Below are 10,876 nucleotides of genomic sequence, written 5' to 3'. Positions count from 1 at the left end.
GAAATACTTATAAATTACGGTGTTTGTTAGTACTATCTTTGGATGCTCAAAGTGACAGAGCGGGGTGTACCTACATTTGGAACGCGACTTTAAGGAGTGCTTTTGCAGCCCTACGCGGTAAATTGGTGTTCGTTATCCAACCGGAGAGTGGTTCATAGTAGCATAGTAAAGAGATGATATTGATGTATTTAATTATGATATCATTGTTGAGAGTGTCCACTAGTGAAAGTAAGATCCCTAGGCCTTGTTTCTAAGCAATGAAACACCGTTTACAACTAGTTCTGCTACATGTTTGCTTGCTGCAATTTTTATTTCAGATTGCAATTATCACTCATAATCATCCATATTACTTGTATTTTACTATCTCTTCGCCGAACTAGTGTACTTATACACCTGACAAGTGTATTGGGTATGTTGGAGACACAAGAGACTTCTTGTATCGTAATTGCAGGGTTGTTTGAGAGGGATATCTTTGACCTCTATCTCCCTGAGTTCGATAAACCTTGGATGATTCATTTAAGGGAAACTTGCTGCAGTTCTACAAACCTCTGCACTTGGAGGCCCAACACTGTCTACAAGAATAGAAGCGTGCGTAGACATCAGGGCGCCACGACTCGTCGTCCTCTTCGATTCCGTTCTCTTCGGCGCTGAATTCTTCGTTGCGTCCGCCCCTTTGGCGACAGCCGGGACATCACCGCTGGCCGCCACGGCCGGTTTTCGGAACCACATGTGTTCCCGCGCGCCGCCGCTTGAGGACGCTCGTCGACAAGACCATGGTCACGACGTCGGTGGGGGTGGCAGGGGTGGTTGGTGTAGCGGGAGATCCGGCGACCGCATGAGAGGGTGGCAGGGCCTGCGAGCTAGCTCCGGCGGCCGGCGGGGTCGGTTCGAGACTCATGCCGGCGAGTTCGAGCAACGACGGCGCAGAGGACAGTGAGGGTGCGCAGATCGGCAGCGCCGACAGTTGGGAGGAGTTGAAACTTCCGTCGCGCGCAAACTAGGGGTTTCGTTCGAGCTGCGTTTGGTTGCTCGCTCGATCCCTACAAATACAGACCAAGTAGGGTTTCAGTCTGAGCCCGAAAACTTTCTTTTCAGTTCTGGCTACTTTTATGATCGTTGATATGCGCCGATTTGCGAACCAAACTCTTAAACTTGCGGTTATTTCTCAGTTTTGCCGTCGCTTAGCTGTGTGATGATGATGACACACTACCACTCCACCGTTCAGCTGAAGCATACCACCTTCTCCCTCGTCCCTCACAGTCAGTCAGTCACAGTCTCACTGTTCTCAGTGTAGCTGAAGCCGATGGTGCCACGCCGTCGAAGACCACCGCCTTCCGTTTTCATCTTCCCGCGATTCCTCCATTCCTCCAACACGAGATTCCCTCATCCGCGCGCCAAATTTCCAAACCACCATCGAAGCAGCTCCCCGCCTCCGAACCCTAGAACCGCGCCGCCACGCGATTCGCGGTCTCCATTCGCCGCAGAAATGCCACCACGGCGGCTCTCTGCTAAGAGGCGCCGGTGCCGGGCGACTGAGGCCGCTGCGGCGGAGGCGGACGCCCTGATTTCCCTCCCCCCAGGTGTCCTCGACGACATCCTCACGCGCGTCGGCATCCGCGACGCCGTCCGCACGTCGGTGCTCTCCCGCGCCTGGCGACGCCGATGGGAGGCGCTCTCGTCCCTCGACCTCAACTTTCCCAGCCTCGGATACGACAAGTGCCCGCCGGAGGCGCTGGGGGCCGTCGATTGCATCCTCCTCCGCTTCCCCGGCAGTGTCCGGCGCTTCTGCGCGAATCTCGACAATGCCTACGCGGGCCGCATCCACGACTGGCTCCGCGTCCTCTCCCGCCGGGGTATTGAGATCCTGGATCTCAAATTTGGCTATGGCTTCGCCCTTCCCCCTTCCGTCTTCTCCTGCAGCCGGCTCACCTCGCTCACTCTCAGGAGCTGCGCCATCCCGCTCCTACCCGTAGGTTTCGTGGCATTCCCGGAGCTAAGGAGATTGACTCTCGTATACGTCCAGTTACAAGAATACGGGGGGTACCAACTTGAGGAGATCATAGATACATCCCCCTTGCTTGAGTATCTAAGTCTTATTAGTGTTCTCATCCGTGGCGACTATATCCGAAAATGGGTGATTCGGGCACCCAATCTCAGGCACTTACAAGCTTGTTCGGACTATGATGATGATGGCTGGATCCTTAAGAAGTTGACATCCCTGCGTTGCGCCGAAATCGCCTTCACCGTCTTTCTTGTTCACCGCAATTTCGCCAAGTTTCTTTCGGGTCTTGTTCAAGTTACAGAGCTTTCGGTCGCTACGGGCTATATACCGGTAAGTTTATTATTCAAGTTTCTTTCGAGTATATTTTTCTCTAATCAATTAAAAAAAATACTACCTCCGTTCCTAAAGTTATGATGTTTCAAAATGTTTTATATTCTGGACCATAGGTAGTAGGAGTAGTTCAAGTGGCTCACATCAAAAAATGAGGAGGCCATCATAGCTATGTGAATCTATTAGGCAACAGTCTTAGAATACAGACAACAAAGTAGAAAAAACTTGCCCTTATTGGCCTATAGCGCATAAGGTTGACTACTTACAAAACATAATGCAGCTAGGATTGGGGAATGGCCTTAGCATGATCTGTAGGCTATATGTTCCTGGATGCTGTAAAAAACTTGCAGGTACTCCATTTTGAAAATCATAACAATTTCAAATGTACCAACATATCTAGGCTTCTATACTAACCAATCGACTTATTAATTTGTTTTGGGTTAAATCATGTCTTGCTAAATGCACTGTCCCTTGGGCATGGCTAATATTAACTTGCATATATTCATTATTTTTTATCATTGTGTTTTAAGTTGTTTCTAGACCTCGTAAATAGAGTTAATGTAGTCTTTTTTCACTCCTGTTTGCTACATACATTGAGTTTGTGTGGTTTTATGGTGTGCTGATCCTTCAAAGGTATATAATCTTCGTGTATTTATATAGAAACAGGTCTGCCCCTTTGTTCGCATTGCTCCTTGATTCTAGAGATGAATCTGGTTCAAGTCCTTAAATTAACCTATTTTCCTCCAAATTTTTAGTCAAGTGCTAAGATGCCAGAGATTCTATGCACCTTTCACAACTTGAAGAGCTTGAAGTTAAAGGTGCATTTCTATAAACAACACCCTATCATGTTAACCTTATACTTATTAAAGAGTGCCCCAAATCTTGAAGAACTCAAACTAAAGGTAATTATAAATGTTCCCATACTTTATTTTCATATTTGCATTGTGAAGGTCATTTTACTGCTTTGAGTTAATTGCCTTTTTTTACTTGTATACTTCAAGATCTATGATGAGGAGGAGCTTGAATTTGAAGCAAATGGAGAGTTTCTGAATGCATTATGGGCTGATGGCATGTGTGCCAACCTTCAGGTTGTGCAGATGAGCGGTATTCGTTGGCTTCCAAATGAAATGTCTTTTATAGAGCTCATTCTCTCCAAAGCAAGGCGTCTTCATACATTATCGATTAGTCACAGTGAGGAAATTGTGATGTGTAACGAGGATGCTCTAAATGAATTACTCAGATACAGAAGAGCTTCAACTGAAGCTCAAGTCCTATTTAAAGGTAGAGAAACTTAATTTCGCACGGTAAATTCCATCGTATGTATTCTCTTTGTCTGTTCGAAAGGATAGTGTGAAACTTCTCATTTTTAAAACCCTTGTTGATGCATTCCACATTAAATTTCTATATAGTGTGTGTTAGATTCTGAGTTATGCAGTTATACTTTGCTGAAGTTCTTTGTGGCCTTTGTCAAGTTCCGGGCCTGCTATATAGTCAGACATCTATGACCTGCCCCCAGATATTATCTATTTTCCAAAGTAATCAAAATTGGAATTTTGAACATTCCATTTGCACTTCACTTTTATTGCACTTTGTTACCATTAGGTATGAAGTTGTTTTTATGTAATGTTAAAGGGGATCAGATTACTCAGGGTTCAAGAATCATGACATGATTAGGGAGATAAATATGGCACGGGAATTGAGAACCTTTAATTTTGGTTCAGTTCTACATATGTGTATCAGTACCTTTTCTATTTAATTAAGGAGTATATAAAAAGTTTGCGTTAGTGCTAGTTCCCCTTTTGGTTAGCTTGGCCAGTGCCTCACTAGGGATACAAGTAATGCTAATGCCATTATTTTTCGACATAGCAATCTTGTTACTTAAAACAAACAAGCGCAGAATCTCTGCTGCACTTCATCAAGGATAAGATAATACGAACACCAACCAGAAATGGGTGAGCCACCTCAACAACTAAACTGTAATGGCATACTATCACGGTAAGCAGCTTAAACCATTGGACCATGGATATTGTTTTTTTTTTTTGAGAGGTGGATATTGCTTTCTAGGTGCTTGACTTAGATCCACAGCCTTTCGCGTGACGTATCTGATGTTTTCTGGACATGCATGCCTGCTGAATTTTACGCCAATTTCTGCTGGTGATCCGTTCGAATGTATACAATGGTGCAATATATTTTGGTCACATATGTTCTTTTCGTATTGTGATTTGTGATGAGCTGCATAAAGAGTGTTTTTTCGTTTCCACAGGGAAAACTGAAGACTACTATTAGGTCAGAGACGGATTTCGGGGCATTGCAGGAAACATGTGGACTATGAGTGAGTTCACCTTCTACGAAATGGTTCTACCGGCATAGAAATGCAGCATGCAGAGAATGGCTTCTCAAGAAACTACATCTTGAGATTAAAAGGCTTGTTGTTATTACTATTACTTTTGTGAGACATGTGTGATTTGACCTTCTAGACCGCCACATGGGTGGTTCGTGGCCCTGATTTGCCAACTTTGTTGTTTGTCTTGGTATTGTATTCAGTAATTTTTTCTATATGAATGGGCATTGCATAAATTGAAAAATTGAAGTAAGCAAGATGTGGAACTGCCAGTGACAACACGCCTTCATGCAAAAATGATAGAAAGTAATAGCACCTTTGTTTTACGTTTATGTGTTGTAAAGGGATGACGTGTCAGGTATAGACCTAAGAATCATCCGAAAATACCGCCTCTATATTTAATTTCATGGAGAAAACAGAAAGGCAGACAATGCACTTCACAAGACAAATATTCCATGCGAGCTAACCAAAAGTCCAAAACTGAACTGCAAAAACTGTTACTAGCAACTTGAGTCACGTGCTGGAACAACATTCCTTCAAAACTGGAGATCATATGTAAACACTGCAGAGCACAAAGTGTAATAAACTAGAGTAAAGAGCACGTTAGTCAGTGAACTCCAAACTGTACATTTTACTCCATTTACACGAGAAATATTTATCAGAGGAATATTCCTAGAGAAATGAGTGAATTACTTAAATCAGAAAATCCACACGCTGGACATCCAGCGTCGCCATAAGGTGATTTGACTCCCTAGCAACAATTTGTTGCGGCGCATCAAATCCATTCTTTAGTAAATGACATAGCTCCTGGCTTAATATCAAAAGGGAAAAGATATGATCATCCTGCCCCCTTTTTGGGCTTTTGCACCTGATATGTTCCCAAACATGAAGAGTCCTGGTAACAACACGCTTAAGGAAAGATGGAAATGTAAGGGTAACTTAGTTGCATCCATTACATGATGGTTTCATCAGTTGCTATGGTGCAACGCGACATGCTTTACGAGGACCTTTTACTTATCAAAAAATGAGTGGCTGGAGCCCTCCACCAAGCTCTATCCTCTATTTACATCAGTAAAGAACATCACGAAGTGGACCCCTTGTTTCCTGTAGTCATGAACGATTCACCACACCCACACTCCCCTTTGGAATTCGGGTTTATGAACATGAACTCGGACCTGCAACAGAAGCCACCTGTTACCTACCAAAAAATGATAAATTGATGGAGGTGCAACATTAGAACATTACTAGAAGCCACACCTCAGTGGATCATCGACGTATTCCATCTTAGTGCCGATCACATGCATCAGAGCCTTGGGGTCGATAAGTACTTTTACTCCTTTCTCTTCCACAAGCTCGTCAAACTTCCCTTTTTCTTCTGAAGTATATGCAAGCAAAGATCCTTCTTTAGCATGGACAGAAATAACACAGTAAACAAACTAAAGAAAATATAGCAGGTGGTTCGATCTTCGTGATAATACAATGATGCTACAGTTGATATCCGTACTTGGTCTAGGAAACTAGGCTCAACAGATTGATCTATCCGAGGAGAAAAATAGTAGCATGCTGGGTGCATCTCATTAGTTTGTACCAGCATCTCTCCAACGCAATGTGATGCTTGGAAGCCCATGCCTATGGAGTTGTACAGAAGGACAAGCGTTTTTTATTACATAGGCCCATGTTTGACACTACTGAACAAACCATCAGGTCAGGAACTACTCATGAGTGGAGAGATTGTTCAACCAGATGATACTAGAGATATTAAACCTGATATCAATTGAATATCATGGCCTAGAAAATAATGGATGCTAAGAATACTAGCCTCATTATAAACCACTAATCATTTTAGCAACAGGGCGCGGGGGCAGTGTTAAGCCATATAACAGCAATTCCACATTACAAAGTACTGACAAGTTTTCTTCAACTTCTCTCCTCTGAAACCTATACAATAATCTCATGAAATGGCATATCAGGGTGATATTACCAGACCAATTAATTCACAAGGTTTGCTGATTATCTGGCCAGTTACTTCACTTGGTATGCTGTGTATATAGCAGTAACATTCATAGTTTTCAAGGCGTCCGTCTTAGGATGCTTAAGCGACGCTGAGACGATAGAGCACCCCCCAGTGCCTCAGCGCTTTGCCTGCTTCAGGTCCGCTTTAGGCGCTTAGGCACCCGCTTAGGCGGTAGAGCGCCCCCCAACACTTTAGGATGCCTTACCACCTTAAAAATCATCTAACATTGCAGAGTTCTCTGAATAAAATTTTGCAAGATGCACAGCACCGTAGCTTCATCCCTCTTAAATGCTGAAACTAATTGCTGGAAGGTGGCAGGAACAATATAACAGATTGTACCAGCGTAATTCAGACCACCAAACACTCATAATTGGAGGATTGTTCAACCAGATGATACAAAGAATATTAAACATGGTACAAACGATCAAACATTTTAGCAACAAAATACTACATAGTATGAAATCATGCATATTATGTCAGGGTGTGCGGGCAGTGAAGCCATATAACAACAATTTTCACACTGTAAACTACTGAATAATTTTTGTACACTTTTCTCTCCTCTGGAACCAATACAGCAATCCCAGAAAATGGCATATCAGGGTGAGATTACCTGACTGATTAATTCAATAGGTTTGGTGAGATTATCTAGTGAGTTGCTACACTAGGTTTGCTGTGTAAATATAGCTGTAACACTGCAGAGTTCTCTGAACAAATTTTTGCAAGATGCAAAGCATGATTGCTTCATTGCCTTTAAATGCTGAAACTAAACGCACCTGCATAATTGAGCGTGTAAGAGAGGCCATTGCAGCCGCGCGCTTTGACGCCAAGGCGCAGGTAAGGCCGCTGCCTGAGGTCGAGGAGCTGGCGCACCTGAGCCGCCGCGGCCTCCGTCAAGGTGAGCGCCTGCTTCCGGGCAGCAGGACCCGCCTTCTGCGCGGCGGCCCTCAGTGCAGATGACGACATGGTATGGTATGCAACCAAGGCGATAGTTACCGGACGTGGCTACAAAAACAACCTGCGCAGCAAGAAAATCGTGAGGGACTGCGTATGGCAGAATCGTGGGAGGCAGGTGCAGCTAGTGCAAGAACAGGGACGGCATGCCATCATCTGCAGCAAAGGGTTTCCAGGACAATTTTGCGATGGGGAAACGACAACAGCAACAACGGAAAGGCGTAGGAATCAAGCACAATATGCAGACGAACCCAGACTCGAACCGAACCGCGGGGTCCTCGCCGCCGCTCACCTGGAGATTACGCCGATACGGCGGGCCCCTGCCTGCCCGCGTCCAGGATCTCCTCCTCCGGCTGCGCCCGCTCGCCTTCCTTGGATTGGACGGAAGAGGTCTCCTCCGCCGCCGAGGGTGCTGGGCTGCCGGCAGCGGCGCAGGCTCGCGCGGAGGCGGAGTCGTAATCGCCTTCCGCTTTCTTCTTTCAATCTCCAGGAAATGGGATGAAGAGGCGTCTGGACTTGCATTTCTGATTCTAAAAAAAAGAAGAGAAAATTCTGTTGTATTCCTTTCTGGGCCATCTTGCTATTCAGCCCATGCGCTTTTTAGACGGCACTGTGGGCAATTTTAATAGCAGACTGCTTCCCTAAAAAACACTAAAGTGTGACAAGCCATAAGGAACGTGAAAAAAAAGAGTTAACCAAATGGGGCCAGTAGAAAATACATTTCAGTATTGACAATATGTTTTTTTTAGATTGACAAAGGATAGAAGCAACGACATCTATGCATCAAGTCTCCATAAATTACTGGAAACAAGGTGTTCAGTCACGAGACGTTCTAGAGAACGGATATCTTCTGCATTGGGTGGCATGCGGGGCGGAAAAAGACACTATGCTAGCTACTCAACACGTATATGCTGCGCAATATCACTCCACTGAAGATGAAACAACTCAATTTTGACCTGTAACTACCATGTTACTTGTTGTGACACTAATCCCGGTGCCTCGTATCCCCCCCCCCCCCATTCTTTTTGTTTTTGTTTTTTTTCTTCTTCTTGATGGTGTGCATATGTGCATATCTCACCTATTCAAATGTGCTAGTTTTCTAAACAAGTTGAGCTGGAGTGTGACAATGAAACTTGCTAAATAGTTGAGCGGAGGAGGAGTGGTATATGTAAGGAGAAAACCATTAAATGTGAGTAGGTGCCAAAACAAATTATTTTGATGAAATATATGCACATGAGTTGGTGTGGTTGATACTTAATTTCAAGTTTATTTATTTTTGCTTCACCTAACTCTTACATAGGCATTATTACTCAAATCTTGTTGGACAATCATATGGCGTGAAAGTGTGATCGGTCGACAGGATGCATGGTGCAACAAGTCATGCATGCATGCATAGGTGGCACAAGCAATGCTATTGACATAATAAATGATATTTTTTGAAAATTCAAAACATTTGAATCTAAAAAATGTGAACTTGCTTTACTTTTTTTTTGTTGTCGGCTTAATTTTGATGAGAGTTTAAAATTCGACCCCATGTTGGTATGTTTCTAAAAACTTTTGCTTTCGAAGTTACCATCAAGTGTTTTTTGATGTTAATTAAATTGGGCAGGAAGAAAATAGCAGGTTTGGTATGTTTTTGGAACGACATAGGACAAGAGCCCGTGCTGCCTGCCCGCGTCCAGGATCGCCTCCTCCGGCTGCGCCCGCTCGCCTTCCTTGGATTGGACGAGAGAGGTCTCCTCCGCCGTCGAGGGTGCTGGGTTGCCGGCTGCGGCGCGAGCTCGCGTGGAGTCGTAATCGCCTTCCTCTCGGGCTCTCTCCGCTTTCTTCTTTCTATCTCCAGGAAATGGCTGGATGCTATTGGGAGGAAGAGGCGTCTGAAAATTTCATAGCATATATCACTTGCATCATTTCTGATTCTAAAAAAAAATAGTTGTATTCTTTCCTGGGCCATCTTGGTATTCAGCCCATGCGTGGAATGGTTCACCCTAACAACGGCCCGATTTAATACAACATCGCAGACAATTTTTTTAGACAGAGGGCACATCCAACCGATGTAAAATCCACTAAAAAAATCTGGCCGACATAACCATTGTGGACAATTAATAAAATCTTGCAGGGGAGTTCTGCTTCTTTCCTAAAAAAGGATTACACTAAACTGTGACAAGCCATAAGCAGCGTGATAAAAAAATCCGCGCAAAACAAAAACGTGATAATTTTTTTGGGAGTTAATGAAATGGGCCCAGCGGAAAATAACATGTTCAGTATCTTCTTTTCTGAATGACAAAAGACAGAAGCAACAACATCTATGCATCAGGTTTCCATAGATTATTGGAAGCAAGGGGATCAGTCTGCAGTCGTTCTACAAAACGATTATCTTCCACATTGGGTGCATGCGGGGCGGAAAAACACACGATACTAGCTAGTCAACTAGGTCGATGTTGCACAATACCACTCTGGTGATGGCGAAGCAACTCAATTTTTACTTGTAAGTTGTAACTATTATTTTACTTGGTGTGACACTAATCCCGGTGCCTCATATTCCCTCCCATTATTTTTTTGGTTATTTACTTCTTCTCAATGGTATGCATATGTGCATATCTTACCTATTTAAATGTGCTAGTTTTCTAAATAAGTTGAACTGACAATGAAACTTGCTAAATAGTGGAGGGGAGGAGAAGTGGTATATGTAAGGGCAAGACCATTAAATGTGAGTAGTTGGCAAAAATATTATTGTGATGAAATGAATGCCCATGAGTTGGTGTGGTTATACTTAATTTCAGGTTTATTTATTTTATTTCACTTAATTCTTACATAGACATTATCACTCAAATTTTGTTGGTCCTCGCCGCCCGCTCACCTGGGATTACGCCGGACATGCGGGCCCTTGCCTGCACTGCCTGCTCACATCATGGATCTCCTCCTCTGCACTGCCTGCTCGCGTCATGGATACTCCGCGCAGAGGAGGAAGAGGCGTCTGGAAACTGCGTAGCATATTACTTGCATTTCTGATTCTCAGAAAAAAAACAAATTGTGTTCCTTTCTGGCCATCTGGGTATTAAGCCCATTCGCTGGAGGGAATGGTTTGCCCTGACATAGCGGAATTTCTTTTTAGACGGTATTGTGGGCAATAATAAATTCCTTAATAAAATCCCACGGCCTTTTCTCCTAAAAAAGATTACATTAAATTGTGACAAGCCATAAGAAACGTGACAAAAAAATTAGGAGTTAACAAATT

General features: G+C 43.8%; 2 protein-coding genes across 3 annotated transcripts; one reads left to right on the top strand and one right to left on the bottom strand.

The window, feature by feature from the left end:
* The first annotated feature begins 1,486 nt into the window (after nucleotides 1-1,486).
* On the top strand, nucleotides 1,487-4,855 carry LOC124664637 (F-box/FBD/LRR-repeat protein At1g13570-like). The gene is made up of 4 exons (XM_047202108.1): nucleotides 1,487-2,332; nucleotides 3,088-3,234; nucleotides 3,334-3,613; nucleotides 4,596-4,855. The coding sequence occupies exons 1-4, from the start codon at nucleotides 1,487-1,489 to the stop codon at nucleotides 4,616-4,618; spliced, it is 1,296 nt and encodes a 431-aa protein (XP_047058064.1). The 3' UTR covers nucleotides 4,619-4,855.
* A 605-nt stretch (nucleotides 4,856-5,460) lies between these two features.
* Nucleotides 5,461-8,075, bottom strand: LOC124665131 (iron-sulfur assembly protein IscA-like 1, mitochondrial). 2 transcript variants are annotated; one of them, XM_047202532.1, is made up of 4 exons: nucleotides 7,931-8,075; nucleotides 7,461-7,702; nucleotides 5,931-6,048; nucleotides 5,461-5,848 (listed from the first exon to the last, which is right to left on the bottom strand). In XM_047202532.1, exons 2-4 carry the CDS (start codon nucleotides 7,648-7,650, stop codon nucleotides 5,755-5,757), a joined length of 402 nt encoding a protein of 133 aa, XP_047058488.1. In that variant the 5' UTR covers nucleotides 7,651-7,702; nucleotides 7,931-8,075; the 3' UTR covers nucleotides 5,461-5,754. The 2 variants fall into 2 exon arrangements, with proteins under 2 accessions (XP_047058488.1, XP_047058489.1); XM_047202533.1 differs by having other exon boundaries at nucleotides 5,767-5,871.
* Between the last annotated feature and the right edge of the window lie 2,801 nt (nucleotides 8,076-10,876).

This window comes from Lolium rigidum, chromosome 6 (genome assembly GCF_022539505.1).
Source record: "Lolium rigidum isolate FL_2022 chromosome 6, APGP_CSIRO_Lrig_0.1, whole genome shotgun sequence".
Classification (NCBI taxonomy): domain Eukaryota; kingdom Viridiplantae; phylum Streptophyta; class Magnoliopsida; order Poales; family Poaceae; genus Lolium; species Lolium rigidum.
The sequence above is the reverse complement of the archived record's forward strand: the minus strand, read 5'-3'. Positions and strand labels throughout refer to the sequence as shown.

What these genes read in the sequence shown, in the direction of transcription:
- LOC124664637 (XM_047202108.1), top strand. Translation starts at nt 1,487, where the DNA reads ATGCCACCACGGCGGCTCTCTGCTAAGAGGCGCCGGTGCCGGGCGACT. An exon ending in TCGCTACGGGCTATATACCG is followed by an intron (nt 2,333 to 3,087) that starts GTAAGTTTATTA and finishes CCAAATTTTTAG; the next exon opens with TCAAGTGCTAAGATGCCAGA. An exon ending in TTGAAGAACTCAAACTAAAG is followed by an intron (nt 3,235 to 3,333) that starts GTAATTATAAAT and finishes GTATACTTCAAG; the next exon opens with ATCTATGATGAGGAGGAGCT.
- LOC124665131 (XM_047202532.1), bottom strand. Translation starts at nt 7,650, where the DNA reads ATGTCGTCATCTGCACTGAGGGCCGCCGCGCAGAAGGCGGGTCCTGCT. An exon ending in TTACACGCTCAATTATGCAG is followed by an intron (nt 6,049 to 7,460) that starts GTGCGTTTAGTT and finishes CATATACTTCAG; the next exon opens with AAGAAAAAGGGAAGTTTGAC. An exon ending in TACGTCGATGATCCACTGAG is followed by an intron (nt 5,849 to 5,930) that starts GTGTGGCTTCTA and finishes CTTCTGTTGCAG; the next exon opens with GTCCGAGTTCATGTTCATAA.